Below are 20,227 nucleotides of genomic sequence, written 5' to 3'. Positions count from 1 at the left end.
CCCCTAGAAACATCATCTGCAGGGTTCAATTCTGAGCAGACATGCTTCCATTGCGAGACTGTTGAGATTTCACGGATCTGCGAAATTCTGTTTGCAACAAATGTTTGGTACCTTTTATCTTCATTTCTTATATAATGCAACACAATAGTGCTATCAGTCTAAAACACAGAATCCAAGAGGGATAGCTCAAAGCTTTCACGGATTTTCTGATCGATCTGTACTGCTACTACTGCGGCTGCCAGTTCTAGTCTTGGAATGGTGCTTGGTTTGACAGGAGCCAGCCTGTTCCTCAAGAGGATGATGTTACAGTAGATGTTATTGTTGCAAACGAGCCTGAGATAGCAAACAGCACCATATCCCAACTCGGAAGCATCGCTAAAGTGATGGAGTTGCATGGTGACTGAGGGGTCAGTGTAGCCCTTAGGCCTGAGACATCAAGGCACTCGCAGCCGGCAGAGTTTTGGCAGGTCATCCAACCACCAGCCCCATTGCTCGCCAATCTCACTTGGAATGGTTTCATCCCAGCCTAGCTTCATGCGACATAGTGCCTGAAACAGTGCCTTACCCCTTAAAATGAATGGGCCAACTAATCCCAAGGGGTCATAGATTGAGCTTATTGTGCTTAGCATGACTCTTTTTGTGTTGGGCTTGTCTTTGACCTTGACGATGAAGATGATGCAGTCGCTTGTTATGTCCCATAACACGCCCAGAGCCCTCTCTGATGACGGATCTTGATCCAGTTCCAAAGATGGTGCTCTATTTGCATGCTCCTCCTCTGGAATAGACTCCAGGACCTCAGTAGCATTACTGGTCCATTTGGTCAACCGGAACCCTCCTCGCTTCAGCAGGTCGGTCAGCTGCGCTGCCAAACGGATGGCTTTCTGAGGTGAATCAGAGGATTTCAGGCAGTCATCCACATAGAAGTTTCGTTCAACAGTAGAGACAGTGTCTGCATCATACAGATGTGCATGGTCTGATGGGCACTTCCTTAATGCAAAATTTTCTGCACTTGGAGACCACACTCCTCCAAAGAGGTGGGACATCATGCGGTAAGTAACTACCTCATTATTAGGATCATGGTCCTTCCACCACAGGAACCGCATGACATCTCTGTGGTCTGTAGTGACACATATCTGATTAAACATACCTTCAATGTCTGCCATTATAGCAACGGGCCCTTGTCGGAAGCGAATCAACACAGTTATTAGTTTGTTTGTCAGATCAGGTCCCTGGTGGACGACGTCATTAAGAGACACGCCGTCATACTTAGGTGCGCAGTCAAAGAAAACGCGTACCTTTCCAGGCTTGCATGGATGAATCACTGGGTGATGTGGGAGGTACCAGACCTTGCCATCTCTGCGGTTAGATGACGAAGCTGAGACCTCTTCTGCATAACCTTTGTCAATGGTCGACTTCATCGCCTCCACATATTTCTCTTTCAGGTCTGCGTTCTTCCTTAGTCTGCGTTCCAGTAATCGTAGTCTGTGTGTTGCTAAGTTGATATTGTTTGGTCATTTCACTGTTTCTTTCTTGAAAGGTATCTCTAAGCTATAGTGTGAACCTTCTTCGGAGTATGAATTTTCCCTCAGTTTAATTACTTTGTGGTCATTGATTGATAGATTGTTCTCGTGTGTGGGATCATCAAGTTTCCAAAACCTTTCTACCTGAGTTTGCAGGCTCTGATCAGACTTAAGGAAGTAGGCCTTGGCATTCCTTCCTTCCTTGAGATTAATTGGTCCATTTATGGCCCATCCAAGCACCGTTCTGGTAGCATATGGGTCATTATTTCCTCCTACACAATATTCTTCAGCTCTGAGAGGACGTGGTGCATCTTGTCCAATGACAAGGTGCACATCGTTGGAGTTGACGCTGGGAATCGGGATGTCCGCTAAGTGATCCCATCTGGCCGTCTCATCAGGTGTGGCTAGCCAACTAAGTCCTATGTTTAACTTATTTAGTGTTCTCACACCATTAAGCGTGTACATGCTGCCATCGTGCAGAGAGTCTATCTCCAGGTCCACACTTCGAGTAAATATTCCTTCTCGGCTGCCTCCTACAGTGTCAAGGTCTAACCTTGCAGGCTTGCCTTTGACTTTGAGTTTCTTGGTGAGTTCTTCTGACACTAAACTAGTGTTGGCTCCTGGATCGAGTAAGGCATATGTGACAGAACTGATGCTGCTAGCCTTGCCTCTAACCACCACAGGAACAATAGGTAAGCAAACTTTACCATTTCCAGCTCCAGCAAATCCACAAGTGACAGTAGGTGATCTGGTAGGTTGTTTTTGTTGGGTAGTTTTACTGTCATCGGTGGCATCCTGACTTGCTGTAGTATTCTGTTTGCTAGTGTGGTTAGGATGCAACCATTTGTTATGTTTCTGTCCACAGCCAGGCACATTACATACCCAATTACGTGTGCAGACCTCGACGTTGTGCCCCATCATGAAACAGTTTTGGCACAGGTTTTTCTCCTGAACGAACACAAGACGCTCTGGCACAGTCAGTGATCGGAAGGCTGGGCACTGGTTCAAGAAGTGGCGTTCTGAGCATTTCAGACACTTTAGATTAGCTGGCTGCTTGGTACGTGTAGACTTGTGCTCCTGAACTGCAGCTGCCTTAACACTTGTGGGGTAGTTGTGACAAGGTTTTTTGAACCCCTTTGTAGGCGATGTAAAGTTGCTTGGCTTCTCCTGTTTTTTATAGCTAACTAACCCACCAAAGACTGGATCAGACCTCTTTTCCGCCTCTGTCTCTACGAAACTGACAACATCGTCAAGTTTTGGTAGACGTTCTTCTTTAGTGATTTCATAGTTCTTATTTAACCATTTGGCCCTGAGGTCTGATGGTAGCTTGCCAATGATCTCGACCAATGTGCGGCGACCACTGAGCTCTTCCTCACACTTCATGGCAGCAAGCGTATCCTCAGTTGGTCTGCGAAGTCTCTGAGTTGCACATTGTCTCTTATCTCCTTAAAGTTCAAAACCTTTCCAACCCAAGCTTGTGAAATGGAATGAGGATTTCCGAATCTTGTTCTTAGCCGCTCAAGTGCTTCCTTAAATCCTGCACTAGGATTGGGGTTGTATAAGCAGTGACTTATGGCATCTCGAGCCTTTCCTTCAGTGTACTGGTGTAGACGAGTTAATTTCTCTTCTGCAGCAACTGACTCCTTGTCCACCATTGTGGTGAAAAGCCTCATGAACTTCCAATACTGGAGGGGGTCACCATTAAACTTGACCATATCTGTTGGTGGGAGCCTAAGAGAGTCCACTTGGACTTGATACTGCTGCCTTGAAAACTCTAGCAGTTGTGATATTGAATCCCCAGATATTGGTGACAGTGACGGTTGTGTCATTTCCGGGATCCTGCCAGCTCTCGGTGTAGAATAGAAGTCTGCAGTTAGGGCTTGCTTCTTTTGTTCATTGTGTAGCATCTGTGCATCTAGTTCGGCCTTGTGATGCATTCGTTGGAGTTCCAGTTCAAACTCCTCTTTGTTGCGTTTGAAGCAGCAGTTCAAAGTCTTCCTGTTCCTTCTTTCGCAGAGCTTGTAGTATTTCGAGCTCTATTGACACAGAATTTTCATCATTTGGGTCAGCTTGAAGTTCACTGACTAAATCATGTTGGTTTGTGACGTCCAACTTTTCATCACCATCTGGATGATCATCAACTCCATGTTCCACTTCATGCAGCCAGGCGAGAGCCTCGTGACGCACATCATGAACGCTCATCAAGATAAGCTTCTCATAGGCATCAGACTCTTCTTCGTCAATGTCATCAGTAAGTCTATCATGATAACATCTGTGTGCCTCTTGAAGCTGTATGAGGGCTAGGTCGAGGCTTTCCAATACTGTTTTCAACTCTTCAGGCTTGTTTTCTCTTAATTTTACATTCACGGCCGTTATCATCTTGGTTACGGCTGCTTTAGCTTGTCCTCGCCTCCTTTTCAGTGTCATAAGGTCCTTTTCTCCTGCTGAATCTTTGGCTTCAGACATGGTTGCCATTCGTGTTTAACTTTATGTTACGAATAACATAAGCCAGTCTTTGCTGTTGTTGTTGTTGTTGTTTATTGCCTTGTGAAACACACGGTCAAGCCGGTTAAACTGTAAACAAATAAATTTACAATATTTGACATAGCATTTTATAACATTCCAATAAACACATCCTTAAACCATACATCTTAAATTTCACTGCAAACATATGAGCATATCACAGCCAAAATTGAGTCTTCTTCAACCCACATTTTACAACATTATAAGTCACACATACTTTACTCTGAACACATCATAGTACAATCTGGTTGGTGCAATAACAAGTGCTAGCATATCGCTAATGAGCCGCCAATGTACAGACCTCGTGGAAACTACTGGTATATTTCAGTAGCTTAATGCTTGTCTGCCAAACAACCTATGTAGGAAAATCATATTTCCCGAATGTTTACAATGTTCAAAAAGGAACTTACCACGTTGGGCAATATCTCAGAAGGTACATTAACATATTCCTTCGTTTTATGTAACTGGTATGCTTCTTTTAATGACGGCGAACAAGTTCCCATTTTTTCCCGTTTCTTCTCGTTTTATTTTCCTAACAAAATCACTTCCGGTTTTCATCAAAACCCAAATCGACGTCATATAAACAAAATATACAGACCCTCCCTGAAGGAGTGGAAAGAGTGAACGCAACAGAGACATATGAAAAAAATAAGTTTAGAGATGATGTACTTAAAACAAATGGTCTGTTCAGTCTTTTGTGCATCATATTTGCTTTAGTATCATCTGTTAGAACGTGGGTCATGTCTGACATTTGATTTTTCTTTAGGTGGGGAGCTGGTGGTCCGTCCAAAGTCTCACACCAGGGAGAGCAGCCGAGGAATGCTTACTTTAACTGAGGAGGAAGCGTCAAGGAGGAGTGGTGGGAGCCCTGCACAGTCGCCGTGTCACTCGCTGCCATCAGGGCGGCCTCGCCGGAGAGAATCAGAGCCGACTGGACCTCAAAGACCGGTAAGGCTCAGCTTGCTAATCAGAGGAGAGCTCGGCTCTCTGATGGCATGTTGGTGGACAGATGAGTGGAATGGATCGCAGCCATACAGATTCACTCTGATGACTGTTCTGGTAATACCAGATGCTGTCATAATGAGGTGCAGCAGCCATTATACCTCACGTTTCCACTCGCAAACATACAGCTTAAAGGACAAATCCAGCATGATCAGAGCTTTTGTTAACTCCTGCTTTCTTCCTCTTAATTTCTATGAATGTTTTAGTGATTTTGCAGTTTTTATACTGTACTATAAAATAGCTGCAGTAGACAATTTAAGTCCTAGATAATGAATAAATTGCAGGAACTCTTAAGTAATTAAAAAAATAAAAAGCTAATATTTACAGAATTTAGATTTAAAATAGATTTAACATTTCTGGAACTTAGATGGGACAATGAGTCAGCATTATGGCTGTCTTCATACTGTTGTGTGATTTTGTTAGGCTGACGTCATCAGTCTTCCATCTTGGCACCCTGACATGTATGGAGTTGTTCATCCAAGAAACTGGGCCTTCATATACCCAGTAAGCAGGTTTACCACTCACCTCCCTGCAGTCAAGTGAGTGATTAACTACCTGTAGGGAGGTGAGTGGTCAAAACCATACAGCAAATATTTTTTTAATTTAGATCAAGTCCAAGTTACTTTCTATACATAGCACAATATTCAGTGAGTCTTCTGAGAAATGCACAAAACATTTTTCTGTCTACTCCTTTTAGTGGCAAACTCTCCTCTGTCTGGCCACATAGTAGAACACTAAGTTGGCATGAAATGAGCAAATCATGTACGTTTAGGTGCTGTTGTGGAGATACAATAACTTTTAATCTCAAGTTGTGGCAGCTTTTTCTCAATAGACTTCATGTAATTGTTTTTTGTTTAGGTTGAAGAGGCTCTGAATGCTGATGCATTGTGACTGTCAGACTTAAGTAGAGTAGCAGCCCACTCAGTCAAACAAACTCAGAATCTTTGATATCTAGTTACTGCTGTCACCTTCAGCATCATTCTGACCCTGAATAATGCTGATGGTTTATCTCCTTCACGAAGGCTTGTGAGTCACAAAAAGCTCTTTTTACTGTCCAGTTTCAAGAGCGGTGCTGTGGTATTGTTCTTCTTTTTGGTTGGAGTTTCAATTTTTTTCCATCTCTTTGGTTTTTCCCATAACTTTTATTTTGGACCATTGTTTTATTCAGGAATGAATGTGAAACAGGAGCAGTATTACATGTCCTGTTTGATCCAACCTGCAGCCATGTTGTTATTATGTCGTTATTTGTGATGCTATGCTGTTTTCATATGTTCTCTGAGAGATAATAGTCAAAGTGACATGGCTTCATAACCTAGTTTTAAACTGATAACACACACACATATTTTTTGAGTGGGGATGATAAAGAAATACAGCCTGAAACAAAAACAGTTCAGTAAAGCAACTATGAGGAAATTACTTTCTTGTTTGCTTGTTTTAGTGTGGTTATATGAAGTACCTTGTTATAAATAGTTGGTGTCTTACCTGCAGTGGACAATTGTCAGAGCACTCTCAGTTTGGAGTTGCAGGAAGGATTTCTCTAAGGGAGCCAAACTCAGAATGGGGCCATTTTTTTAGTTTTTATTTTGCCTCTGAATTAAAAAGAAATACAGAACACTGTATCATGGCTTTTTACATGGCCTCACTTTTGCATCATTGTGTCTGTGTTTAGACATTTAAACAGTGTAAGTGCTGCCACCCTCAAGTTAAATTACAAAAATGTTAATCCAGGATACAGTTATATCACTATCACAATGAAGGTCTTAGTTTTAAAGTTACACTGGTTGTTGTCTTGAAAGGAACATGTAATAAATAATGTGCATTCTTGGACTGGGGTAACAAGGAGGGACATGTACAAATTGAGGGAAATAAAGAGGAAAATGCTGCTATCAGTTACTGACTGCTTCAGAGCAAGCAAACTGTCTGTAGCTTACCCCTTTTTACAGTAGCAGAAACTGCAGGAAGACGGATGTGAAGGAGGGTCACGGTTAAGGTTAGTAATAAGAGGATTGTAAAACGAGGCAGAGGGACTTGTCCAGTCTGCAGTGACTGCCAGTCAACATTTGAATGATTATTTACTGTCTGGTTGTTTTGACTTTGAGGTGTTGGTTCAACTTGATTGGATGTTTTTTGTTGCTGGTATATTTTCTGTTCAGTATGCTACAGTCATGATTGGTTATTGTAATTTTGCAGACATTTTCACTACTTATACTGGTTCTTTTTTTTTTTATTATCGTGAAATTTCTGCTGAATATGCTCCAGAGTTAAATTGAAGTAATTTGTAAATTAAGAAATGGCAGTGAGGTGGGAGGATAGTTTGAGTTTTGGAACCGCTTCAAATTAGAGCAGTAAATCATTCTTCAGGATTTGTTAGATTTGAAGTCAAATACAGTTTTATATTTGCCATTGTCGGTGATACATTCTTCTAAATATGGCCTAGATTTTGTCATTGTGCAATGACATGTTTTACAAGGTGAAATATGTAAAAAGTCTGCTGCTTTGGGTCAATTACAGCTGTTTTCAGATTAGCTTCACCTTGAAACATTTAGAGATGTGTTTGTGATCAATGATACTTGACATATTATGTTTCTTTTGTAAATCCAATTCAAACGCAATGTCAGAGGTTTCTCACTTTCAGTTGACGATCGCCAATGTGATTTTACCATCAGCTGTAGATGATTATTTGCATCAGTTCATCAGAATGCAATATAAACTCTTGATGGTTTGATGTTGAATGTAAAATACATTCAACATCTACCGCAATGACTCAGTCAAAGATGACTCAACTTAAGAAAAAAGATTAGACTGTGATATTGAGTTTGGTGTGTCCAACACAAAATATATAAATAATTACTAAAAGTGAGAAGCCTTAAGTTCAACTAAGAAGCATAAACTGAGCATTATTTGTCTTTAATACTCACCTCCACTCAGACTGCAGTCAAACGTTGATGAATGTGTTTCAAATGAATATGTTTCATTACAATTGCCTCACACAAGACCATTGAGGCAACAAATTCAGGAATTCACTGAACCATCAAAAAAACCAACTTCATCTGGACATGGTCAGGAGTGACAACAAGATTTAATTGAAAGCATTACATGTATATATTCATTTAAAACTGATTTATGATCAGAATATCAAATAAATGCGGGGACCTTGAAGTCCTGAGAGATAAAGATAAAAAATGTTTGTATTTATTTATTTTATTTTACTGCTTACGAATTTCTGGATCTCACTAGATTAAAGTTTAGAGTAATAAAATGCCAAAAACAGAAAATACAAAAATGAATGAATAAACAAATGCATGCATGCATAAATAAATAAATAAATACAAGTAGAAAAATAATACTTTAAAAAATACCACAGCCTCTTAATACAACTTCTTTGCGATGGAGGACCAAACCTGACGAGTCAGGAAACAAACAGGGAAGAATGAGCAAATAAAATGGCCAAGTAAATTAAAAAATGTGATCATTTTTGAAGATTCATCTAATGGGTTCCTCTTCTAAGGAGCAGCTACAAAAATATCTTTTTTTTTCTTTTCTGTTTGATTATTATAATTATAATTTTATAAAAGTGTCACCAGAGTTATCAACATTTAGTCTCTTGGGAAAATGAATGTGGAATCTTTGAATTTCACATTGATTTTACATTTTATTTCTATTTTATTTTCCTTCAGCAGGATTTTCTTCATGGGTGTGGTGAATTAAATTTTTCTTCATCCATTTTTGCCTTAAGTTATAGATTTATGTGACCATTTGATTTATTCATGCACTAATTACTTTATTTACTAATCAGTCAGGTTTTGTCCTCCATACTTGGTGGCTTCTGTTTAAAGGCTGTACATTTTGTCATCATCACTAATTTTTCTCACTACGTTCCTAGTGTTATCATTAAAGTCTTATTGGTGCGAAAAACATCTGCACAAATCCATTTTAGTGATATTTTAGCAAGCTCTGCTTTCATTTGCTTTGATTTTTGCGCCAATTGTCACGATAGGCCCAGAACAAGCTTGTCTGCCGCCAACCATGGAGGACTGCCATTCTTTTTTTTTTATTCCTCTCCAATTCTTTTTCCACTTCCACGTAACTACTGATGCCTTTGCCCCCAATCTATCGCTTTAAAAGTACACAGTATGTCAAGTTTGACTCACCTGAGGAGACAGAGAAAAGAGCGAGGGTGCCATTGGGACAACACAAGAAGAAATAAAGTGATGTTTCGGGGTAAGCACAGTTTAGGAATAGTCCTTTACCTCTGTTCTCTCACTTAGTTTCTGTTCCTCCTCTTGCTTTTCCTTCTGTTCAGACATGTTACTTTCCCTTTTCCCTTCCGTTGTGTGTCTGTGTTTTGTGTGCTTGATGACTTCATCTCTCTTTTAAGTTCCCTGATTCTTTTTGCATCTCCATTGGTAACTTTTCCTACAGAAATGAAAATCTCAAACTGCTCAAGGCTCATACTGTTGTTAACTAGTGATATAGAATGTATGCAGTGCTCATGCTGGTGACTTTGTATTCTTTTAACAAGCTTCTTTGTGGGGGAAATATTTTCATCATCATTTTTCCAGACATAGGGATGCTAGTCTGACTAATCTGGCAACCCACACAGCTAATAAGTATCAGTTCTACTGTCCTGTTAAGACATTTTTTTGTAGCTTCTAACTAGTATTTGATAACTGTAACTATTGAATGCCAGATTTACACCAACACCCCTTCGACTTCTCTCCCCAGGCTCCTCCCCGTTTGAACATTGACTGATCAGCTGAAGGCTTTAGATGTGTGAGAGCACTAATTAGTTCTCTCATGTCTAATGTCTGTCAGGGAGGGGGAGGAGACAAGGGCAGGGAGTCAAATCAGAGTGTTGGTATTTAGCTGTAGGAAACTTTGTAATTTTAAAAGGAGTTAGTTTCCAGACCATAACCTCCCCCCTTTTCTCTGATTGGTCTGTTTGCAGTTGGAGGACGATAGGCATCAACCACGTCCCAATCAGTTGAGGAGGCTGGCATCCTACGTCTTCTCCTCCTCCACCTTGGAGACAGAGCAGTATCCCCACGGAGGAGGCAGCTTCATCCAGAGGAGTCGCTCTGCCGAGAGCAGCCCCGCCCACATCACCCCCATCACTTCCTCAGCCCGACGACGGCATGCCGGCACTTTGCCGACGCCTGGCAGCCCTCGGAGCAGACACTCCATCCTGAATGCGTCAAGGGTGCAACAGATGTTAGCAAAGCTCATGAGCAAGAACAGCAGCTGAGGGGACTGAGAGATGGACTTGGAATACACACATACATGTGACATAAATGGATACATAAACCACAGATGTGTACAGCCATAGATACATTGACAAATAAATCAGAAACACACACACACCTTATATCTATAAAAACACAAACAAACCGATGCAGGGTTAGTCAGACTATTTTCAGTGCCGGGATTTAGCCACCCCTCCCCCTATCTTACTCTGGTGCTCCATCATATAAACTGCAGACTACATACAGTGTAGTACACTTACCATGCAGCTATATTTATAGGGGCAGTAATTCTGAAAACTAACTCACTTGTTTTAATATTGATTATTCCATAAATCTTTCAAATTTAGTTGATTAGTCTTCAAATAAATATATAGTGGATTGAAGTGTCCCGAAAACATCAAATTCTTTAATTGACTTTTGCTTTAGAGCACCACCAGTGAACTGGGACATTCTGGGATTTGCAGGTATGGTTTCAGAAATGAGCAGCATACTGGGAAATACTGCAATAAAAAAGAAACAACTAAACAAAAAATAAACAACTTAGTTTTGCATGTTCAATATCTCTGACCAGCTCTGCATTTATATGTGCATATTTGAATGTACACATAAAGAAAACAAAACAAATACAGCACACATAAAGCCAGATCACAAAACAAGCCATATCACTGGCACATAGCAGCACTGCTGTGCTGGTAAACACACATTGTCACACTTTCACACTTCAGTGTCTCTACAAACTACTTTTCAAGCAGAGAATCCGAACAAAGATGCGAAAGTGCTGAACATGGGAAATAGTTTTCATGCAATAAACTCTAAAAAGCCTCTCTGCAAACCTGATGTTGCACATGCCACAGACGTGGCAAACTGGTGGAAATAATGTGAAACCTGATAGTTATTGTTCCTGTGAAGAAGAGGACCATGAAACTGATTGGGGCTGCTAATAGACTGTTAAGCTTTCCAATTTTTGTGCATTTTTCATCTTTTTCGCCTAAAATGACGGCACGATCGTCGAGGAATGCAGGTCGTCCCAGCGATCCAGATTTTGCACCAAGACTCCAGAGTCCATTCATCATGCCCATCGAAGCAATATGCCATTCATTGTCGCTTCACAACATGCCTCCACCCGCACAGAACCAGAGATGTCTCCTGTTTCTCACTTCATTAAAAGTCGTGTATGAGGAAAGAAATGTTTGAAGAGGTGTCCCTGAAGGTTGAATAAATTATTTAACATAGATGTCTTTTGGAAAAAAACTAGTTTGGAAGTTCAGTAGAAATACACTTTCGGTTCTAAAGTGCACATATCTCATAAAACACAAATAGAACTGCAAAACATCCATCCATCCATCCATCCATTTTCTATACCGTTAATCGGGTAGCGGGTGGGAACTGCAAAACAAAAACATAGATATCAGAGCAACCTTTATAAAAACTCATTTAAAATAATGAATATACAAAGTAAATGTCATAAAGTGAAACAAAAAAATTTCACAAATTTCATAACCTATTTACAATAGTAAAAATATCACCATCATATGTTAACATCCACTTTTTATGAAATGTACCTGAAGGTAAGAAAAACTGACAGAAATAAAAATGGATGAAGAAGATTAGATAACATTTAAATGAACCTAATAAATTTCACACAAAAAAAATCATATATATTTGTGTGTGTGTGTGTGTGTGTGTGTGTGCGCGCGCTAAACCAATTAACAAACAGAATAGCAAAATCATGACAAAGACAACGTTTTTGTTTTGGGTTTTTATTGTAACAAATGTAGCAATTGCTGATTTTAGTGGAATGATTTTGCATTTATTTCTTGGAAATTTACTTGACTAAAACATGTTTAGCTTAGCTGGCTTATGTAAATTTTATTTTCTGTTAAGGAACCCCATGTGATATACATTTTTTGTGACAGTTTTTTTTAAGCATGAGAAAGCAGTTGTTGATTTTATTTTTTATTTTTTTAATGTCAGTTTGTCAGGTGATCTTTGTATCTCTTGTTTGGGTCTTGATAATAATTTCAGGACCTTCTGTGATTGTTACTTTGTTTACGTATAGCTTACACACAGTGTTGGGATGCAAACATACTTCATTCAAGTACACTAATGCAGAGAATTGAACATACAAAAAGAAAAAGGTCTATAAGTCATTGCACTCCTACATTGGTAATCTGAAAAATTTCAAAGCATACTGCAAGCCAGCATGAGATCCTTTAAACGGGACACAAAAAGAAAGCTAATCTTTTACTTTTGGTTAATCAAAATCATCCAGATCAGTTCCATAGATCGACATTTGAACTTGGTCAGATTCCTCTCTGTATGCTGCTGGCAAATCAAAGGTTGCACCTGCAGACTGTCTGTTTTATGTCTGTCTACTGAACACATATTGAGACTTAAGTCTTTACAAATCAGATGGTCCATTGGCAACAGGATGAATGAATTTGTATACTCGCTTTGTGCAAGTTCTGGGCCTTACATCAAGTGAAAATATATCAGTCAGTGGGCCCAACAATTGGAGTTCACTGAAATATGTTGGCATTTACTGAGCTGTCATGGAATTAGTTAGGAGATGTCCCCAGAAGATGAGTTCAAAATGACTAAAGTGCACCACTTAGAATTTAAGAAAGACATTTTGTACTTCTGAGTGAAATATTTGAGTGGACTGAAATTTGGTATTAATGTTTATTGTGTGTTTTGTGTATGTTTATTCTAATAACTTTAGTAAGTCTCCAGCCTTAGTGATCCCAGTTACCAAATAGGAAGTAATGAATTCTCATCACCTTCAGATGCACTTATGTTTACTGTTTATTTACTAATGTCGGCAAGCTAACATGCTTAACCACGTTCATAAACATTGTTCCTGCTGAACATCTGCATGATGTCATGGAACTGTTATTATAGAATATGTCATAGAGTATGTTAGCATTAAGTGTTTTTGCAGCCACTAGAATGGTTTTATGCCCAGATTTACTATTGCTTTGTGCTTGTGCAGACTGTTTGGTGATAAAGAATTGCTGTGGGTATTTTCTTGGATGGACACGATTAAGTGCACCTAGACCCGTTGCATTATTCATGCCGAGTTATTTACTTAACTTAGTGTCCCTATTATACCATTATTCACTGACACACACACAAAAAAACATGTCTTAACTCTTGACAGAGTTGTGACAGTTGTTACACTGAGGATGCACATGTTGTGCAACATCAGGAGGAGAGTGTGAGCCAGAAGAAGACATTATCAGAACATTTGATTGCCAAGCCACATTATTCTTAATTGACTGTATGAATTCTAGAATGATCTATTCTATTTGATCACACCATAATGTCTGTAGCTGTCTGTCATCTTATAACTTCACTTGCACCATCTCCAATTGCATAGGATTTCTGGTAGTCTAGAATGTTTTCATATGGTGAGGACATGTTCACATGCCATCATCATCTGGAGTAATAGGTGTTTATAGAAGTGGGCAGTAGACCGCAGTGATAGCTGGCTGTTTGGTAAGACCATAAGGTTTTTCTTGTTGTTTCTTTGGCTACATGATAGGCTTTAATGACTCTTATTCGCTGGAAGATTTTAACTAAACAGGAAGTCAGATTCATGCTGATATGGTTTGCAAGAGTCCTATGACAAGAAGAAACGATCTGTGCCTGAATTGTTAGTAATTTATAGGCCCCTGATCATCACCTGGTCTTCTTGTTTGTGACTCCATGGTGATTTCATCCATAGAACTGAACACGTCCATAGGCACTCTTTATAGTTTTCAACCACAATATAATTTGCCATATTGAGTAAATCTGGGCCATACACTAATGTTCATTAGTTCATTAGTATGTTCATTTAACCTGTAACCTATGTTTGGATTGGTCAAATGTGGCTTAGAATTGGTCAGGGCAGGCCTTTGTACTTCCTGTTCTTTCCAAAGTTGTTTCTTTATCTCAACCCAAAAATTTTAAAGCAAAACTGACAGGAGCACAGTTGCCGTTTTGGGACACTAAGTGCTATTAAGTAACAATTTTAAGACAATAAACTTAAAAACAGATCCCACAGTGAGTCAAAGCTGCAGAGGGCTGATATGAGATTTCGTCATGTATTCATGAAATTTGCACCGTGTCACAACATAGTTGTGCTGTTGTTTTTTAATCAAGGTCTTCCAGATGACATGGTCAATCCCGCTTCAGTCATTGTTTCTTAAATGAAATGGAATCAGTGGCATTAGTTAGAAACTATATATATATGTTGGTGTAGATAGTATAAAGTAGATTTTTTATTCTAAAGTTGCTTTGGTCAGAGGACTGGTATTGATTTGAAGATATATAAATATATATATATATATATATATATATATATATATATATACGTATCAGCATTTATATTTATTTATTTATTCATTCACGTGTGTGTGTGTGTGTGTGTGTATGTGTGTATTTTTTTTTCTTTTTCTAAAAGTTCCTGTCTCGGATTGAGCCAGTTCACCTAGAGTCTAGTGAAATAGATTTAGCAGTGGTCCTCTGTGAGATTGTCCTAGCTTTGACAGCTGTGTTTGGATCACGTCTTACTTTCATCGTGCTTCCTTCTCCATCACTATTTTCAAACCGCTAAACTTTACTTTTGCACTTTATCACTGGATAGGCCAGACTGGGGGATCAGGCCAGGACTGAGGCTGAGCCAAGACCCAGTCAAACACAGATGAGTTTAAATATTTGTGCTTGTGGGTTGAGGCAAACCATCAACATGGTTGTTGAAGTTGAAGACTTAAAGCACCCATCATGGCTGATTGAGAGAAATTATTAGGCATATCTGATTTTACTGAAAAGAAGTGAGATTATTCCATCTCAGTAGCTGTTTCAGTTACATATTAAATTTGTCCCCACAAACATAGCATCTGTTGACTTTTGGATGAAACATCAAATGGTTAGGAAACAAATGGGTAACAAAACCAAAGCGCCCATCTTAAGAAATAGGAGGCAGAACAATGAATATTATTTGTCATATTTATTGCTCTCCTACTGTATTGCAACAAAATCTACAGATGTTTAGTCTTTGTTTTGTATGTTCCACTGAATGGAATATTTTGTCCTTAACCATCTCCATCCTTTTACCATCTAGCAAGATTAGAGAACTTTAGAAGAAAATGGATTACCATGGTTGAGAGTGGATTGGTGAAGCTTTGTTTAGTATGTGGTCGTTGCTAACCTCATCCAAAAGCAGCAGTTTATGGTATGTTACAGTAACTTTCTTCGGAGTATAAGTTAAGAGTATAAGTGTCTACTCAACAGAAAGCCAAAATCTGGCTACAAGTTATCCATTTTGTGCAATGAAACTGTTGCTTTCTTAATGCGTTAAAGGGCTACACTACCTAAATATGCACCAATTACTGAATCATTGCGCTTGTACGTGAGGTATTCCTCTTTTGCTGAAGCTCACACAGCTCCAGTCCGATGAGGAGACCGCCTCAGTTTGATTTCATGCTGCTTCATGCTGAGTTCGGGATGCCCTATCCGTTTTTTTTTTCTTTGCGTAGTGTTACGGTATAACCACTTCAAGAATGTACGAAGTGGACTAGCTGCTAATTTTTAACTTTATTTTGCTTGCTAGCAAAAAATGATTCACCTGCTGTACAAGATTGTCACTGATACATGTCAATGTTTAGTCCTATGTTGCCTTGAAGGCAGTGCCACATTCAGTTACCAACAGGTGGCAGAAAGCTCAGCACAGTGTACTTGATCTGCTGACAACACAAAGATTTAGAGAGTGATCCGCAGCATTATGACAGTATGTCTTGTCAAAAGACAGAAAGACAGGCTGCTGACTGTCACCACTCTTTGCATGAGATCTACTGTTTGTATGACACACACCTCTGACTGTATAATGACTAAAATCAGCACTGTACTGTAATTACAACACCAACACAGTGAATATAAACCTCAAACTGAAAGAGGACTGTGACTTTTTTTTTTTTTGTAAATAATTCATAGTACTCTTGAGGAGATACTCACGGATCAGAACTGCTAAAAACTTAGCTTACTTTAAAATGACAAGAAGTGGCGGGAACCTTTTAGTCTATAATCAAATCTTTTATACTACAGTGTTTAGTTTATTTGTGGGGGAACCTGAGATAGATGATAGTGGAGAGGCATCATTTTTGCTGTTATGACAAAAGTTTCCACGTTAATTAAGTTCAGGAATACACTGTAGCAACCAGTAAAACAATGTGAACATATTTTGAATGTTGTTACACAAATTGAACCACCAGAAATGTTTGTCAATCTTTGAAGTGTTTCTTTGAAGTTGTATTTGACTCAGAGCTGTTTTGCAGGTCAATGGCCCATTAAAAAAATGTATTTAGTGTATACTAAACTTAGTTAATCCAATTATTGGGGTCAATAGAATGTTTGGCCAAAATAACAAACAAAAGACACGACTTTTAAAACTGTAAAATGTCCATTATCTTCATACATTTATAGTATATTGAAAATACATGTGAGACTGGCATTACACTCAAAATTAGATGTCAGAGGCTTTTAGACTACTCCTCATGTGTCTCAAGTCATGCTGTGAACAAATGATTGTAACAGGTAAAATTATACAACATATTGCTAAACTTGCCAAAATACAGCCTTGTGCTGTAGAGTATCTGGGGAAAAGCCTTTTTGGTTGTATTTTTCACATTTTCTTTTGTTTGGAGTGTTGTGTTGGTCAAACCTATATTATTCAAGTTGTGCAAACTAAAGAATACACAGTAAATATTGATTTAATTTAGACAATTTCAATTGAAAATTATTCAACATATGTTAGAAACTTAAAAATGTAAAGTGAAGGAATTTCCTGATTTGTAGAAAGGCAGTATTTAGATGTGATGGCAGTACTTCTCAGCCCCTGAAAATTTAGAATTTTTAAGGTTTTCTTAACTGACAAATTTACATTTTCAACCCATCAAAATATAATGAATTTTAGAGCACTTTGTGATAGATGGAACTGTTGCCAGAGTCTGCACCTAAACATTTATACCTTGTGAATCACACGCTAGGTGTAGAAAATATATATTGTGCTCCTCCCAGATATACATTTTATTGCATATTTGATATGTCTGTGTTGATCTTTATGGAATAACAGGGTGAAATTGTACAGATAATGTGTCTTTAGAGAGAACTGTGTCTTTAGTTTTGTTTAGACTGTATGCCACATTCACCAGTTTGGTAACCACATCAGTCACATAAACAGATTTTTTTTAAAGAAATCCTATCCACTCTGAGAGATCTTTGTTGTCTTTGTGCTAAGCTAGGCCACAGGACGCACAGCTCTCATATGACTCTGCGGACATTGAAAAACAAAAGATGAATATAAGGAGAACTGAAGAGCTCACAGTGTTTGTTTAGCATGATGATCCGTGAGTGTCTTTCACTTGTATAAAAACATGTAAGCATTTTTTCTATCACAATTTGATTGTACAGTACTGCTTGTATAATTTACAGGTAAGGCATGTATTTTACATTTTTTGTAAATTCAAATGGTTACTGTGTACATATATACATAAATGTAGAAAGTAATTAGGTTTGCAGCTAATCTCTAAAAGCATGATAATTAGCGGGATTTATTATGTATGTACAGGCTGTATGTTAAATCTTTATGAAGGGAAACACTTGAAAATTGGCTGATATCAGACTGTGTGCTGTCTGAGGACAAACTGCAATGCATTTTTTTGTGCCTTTTATATCAATGTATGTAATCTAGACAATCTTGAAAAGCTTGTGTACAACCAAAATGACAATAAAATGGTTCTGGGGGCAAATATGTTGGTTGCAATCTTTCTTCTTGTAAATGGGGCAGTTAGAGAAAGCACTGAGGAGTGCTCTAGGCCAGCTTACACTTTAGTTTTAAAGTTACTTCTCTTTTGATGCAAAAACCTGATGGAAATCATAATTGTTTCTAAAACCTTGTTGATCCTGCCAGAAATCAGTAACAAAAGAAAACAAGTCATTTAAATGGGCAGTGTTCATTTATTCCCTCTAAGCTGATCATCTGCTCCTCATTGCAGTACATCCACACAATATGTTTGTCATGTCAAAGGAGACCCTGAAAAACTGGAGGAAGCAAATATTTGTTTTTAAAACTCTTTTTGACAAATATTTGATTTTCATTATATATGTTCATTATATCATCCATTATATCTCATTCTTTACATTATTTAGTTAAAGTTGTCCTGAAATATGTGTGATTTTCCCCATTGAATAACACAGTTCTATAGGGTACCTCCACCACTTCTATGATTTCTCTTATTTTATACGTTTATAATGATAGTATACAAGCACTGTGTTATTTCAAAGCTATAGTGACTTTACCTGTAAAAAATCATTTTCATAGGTTTGATCCAGAATTGCATGGATGACTGTTTGAAGTTGACTCAGTTGTAATATAAGTGTTGTTGTGTTATTCCCAGATGTTGTCACCTACGGAGCCAAGTGGCCCATCACCACCCTCTCCAGATTATCGAACAAAGGGCCAGAGTGATGAGAAGGAGCATTTCCACATCCTTCCTCAGCTGCAGGCCAAAAGAGCTGATTATCTCACTGTCATACTGACTGGTACACTGCCTCAGCGTCGAAGCTTTGCCACACCAGATGAAGAGGTACCAGAACCCCCTGGGCCAAAAGATGATGATGTTACAAAGAGTGAGTCCAACAGTGAGGCCAGTCAGAAAAGCACTGAACGTAGTCAGGATGCTGCACCTTCAACACTCATGGCCGAGGACCAGAGGGGCCAGAGGGAGAATGCCTCAGCTGCTGATGCAGACCCAGACCTGGAGGATGTATCCAAAACCCTTGTTCTTTTCTCACCAGGAGACACTCGCAAGTCTCCCTCTGGTGGGGATCATGTTCTTGAGAGTGAGTTGGCCACACCATCTGCTCTGAATTCCCGTAATGACCGCCTCCTGGTTGGGGAGGCAATTCAACCTGAGCCTTCTGAAACTGGCCGTTTGTCCCCGGCTCTCAGATCAGACTTGAGGCCCTCCACTCCCATTGCTCCTGCATCACCTCCCTTCACCAAAGTTGAGCGCACTTTCATCCATATTGCAGAGACATCACACCTCAATGTTATGTCTTCAAACGGTCACTCTGCAAAGGATAGTGACCGGGAAGTCATTGCTATCACAAAGGAGTTGGCTGTAGAGGACCATGAACAGGATGGAGCATCAGTGACAAAAGAGTTTCCAGAGGAGCATGTGACAGTCTTAACGACAACAGCTGATAAACAACTCAAAACTGAAAATGGTCCCTCTGCTGTCCTGGCCCAGTCTGGAGTCTTGGAGCCTGTCCTTGAAGCCAGTTCACGAGCTCATGAGCATAAAGATTTATCACAGGAAACCAAGAAACAGCCATCATCCAGTGAGAAAACTGTGACACCTCAGGCAGCTGGATCGGAACTGCCAGCTGTCATTAAGTCCAAAATCCGAAGTCGAATCCCAGTACTGATCTCTGAAGAGGACTCAGGCTCGGAGCAGTCTTCTTACCTCTCGGCTCGGGCTCGTCTTCAGCAGCGGGCCAGACAGTTGGACCTAGCACGCATGCTGGTCCAGAAGCAACAGGGTCGTTGGATGAGTAAGAAAATGCTATCTGGGACGTCATCATCGTTGTCCTCTGGGGACGACGAGCGCCGGAGGGCTTCTGAAACTTTATCCACTACTGGCTCAGAGGAGGACACACATACCTCGGACGAGTCCAGGAGGAGCTCCCGTCTCAAACCGACTGAAGAGCAAAGCTCCAAAGAGTGCAGAAGCAAGATCCCCAGACCTGTCACCCCCATAAAAAGATCTTCTGGGGGACTTGGGGCTGCTGCTTCCTCCCCTCTCTCCTTGCAAGATTCCAACAGTACCAAAGGGACATCCTCTATTATTAATGGGTATGACATAATTTCTAACTTTTACTGTTACTTTGAAGTTG

At 39.5% G+C, this 20,227-nt stretch overlaps 1 protein-coding gene across 2 annotated transcripts in view; it reads left to right on the top strand.

Annotated features, from left to right (window-relative positions):
- The window catches only part of ttbk1a (tau tubulin kinase 1a), a 64,740-nt gene that overhangs the window by 43,085 nt on the left and 1,428 nt on the right, over positions 1–20,227 (top strand). For both annotated transcript variants that reach the window (XM_072383527.1, XM_072383528.1), the window contains exons 14-15: positions 4,810–4,991; positions 18,727–20,186. In XM_072383527.1, the coding sequence (XP_072239628.1) occupies positions 4,810–4,991; positions 18,727–20,186 (1,642 nt within the window). The remainder of the gene's footprint in view (positions 1–4,809; positions 4,992–18,726; positions 20,187–20,227) is intronic.

The sequence above is a fragment of the Leuresthes tenuis genome, unplaced genomic scaffold (assembly GCF_036924035.1).
Source record: "Leuresthes tenuis unplaced genomic scaffold, fLeuTen1.0.hap1 SCAF_4, whole genome shotgun sequence".
NCBI lineage: Eukaryota > Metazoa > Chordata > Actinopteri > Atheriniformes > Atherinopsidae > Leuresthes > Leuresthes tenuis.
The sequence above is the reverse complement of the archived record's forward strand: the minus strand, read 5'-3'. Positions and strand labels throughout refer to the sequence as shown.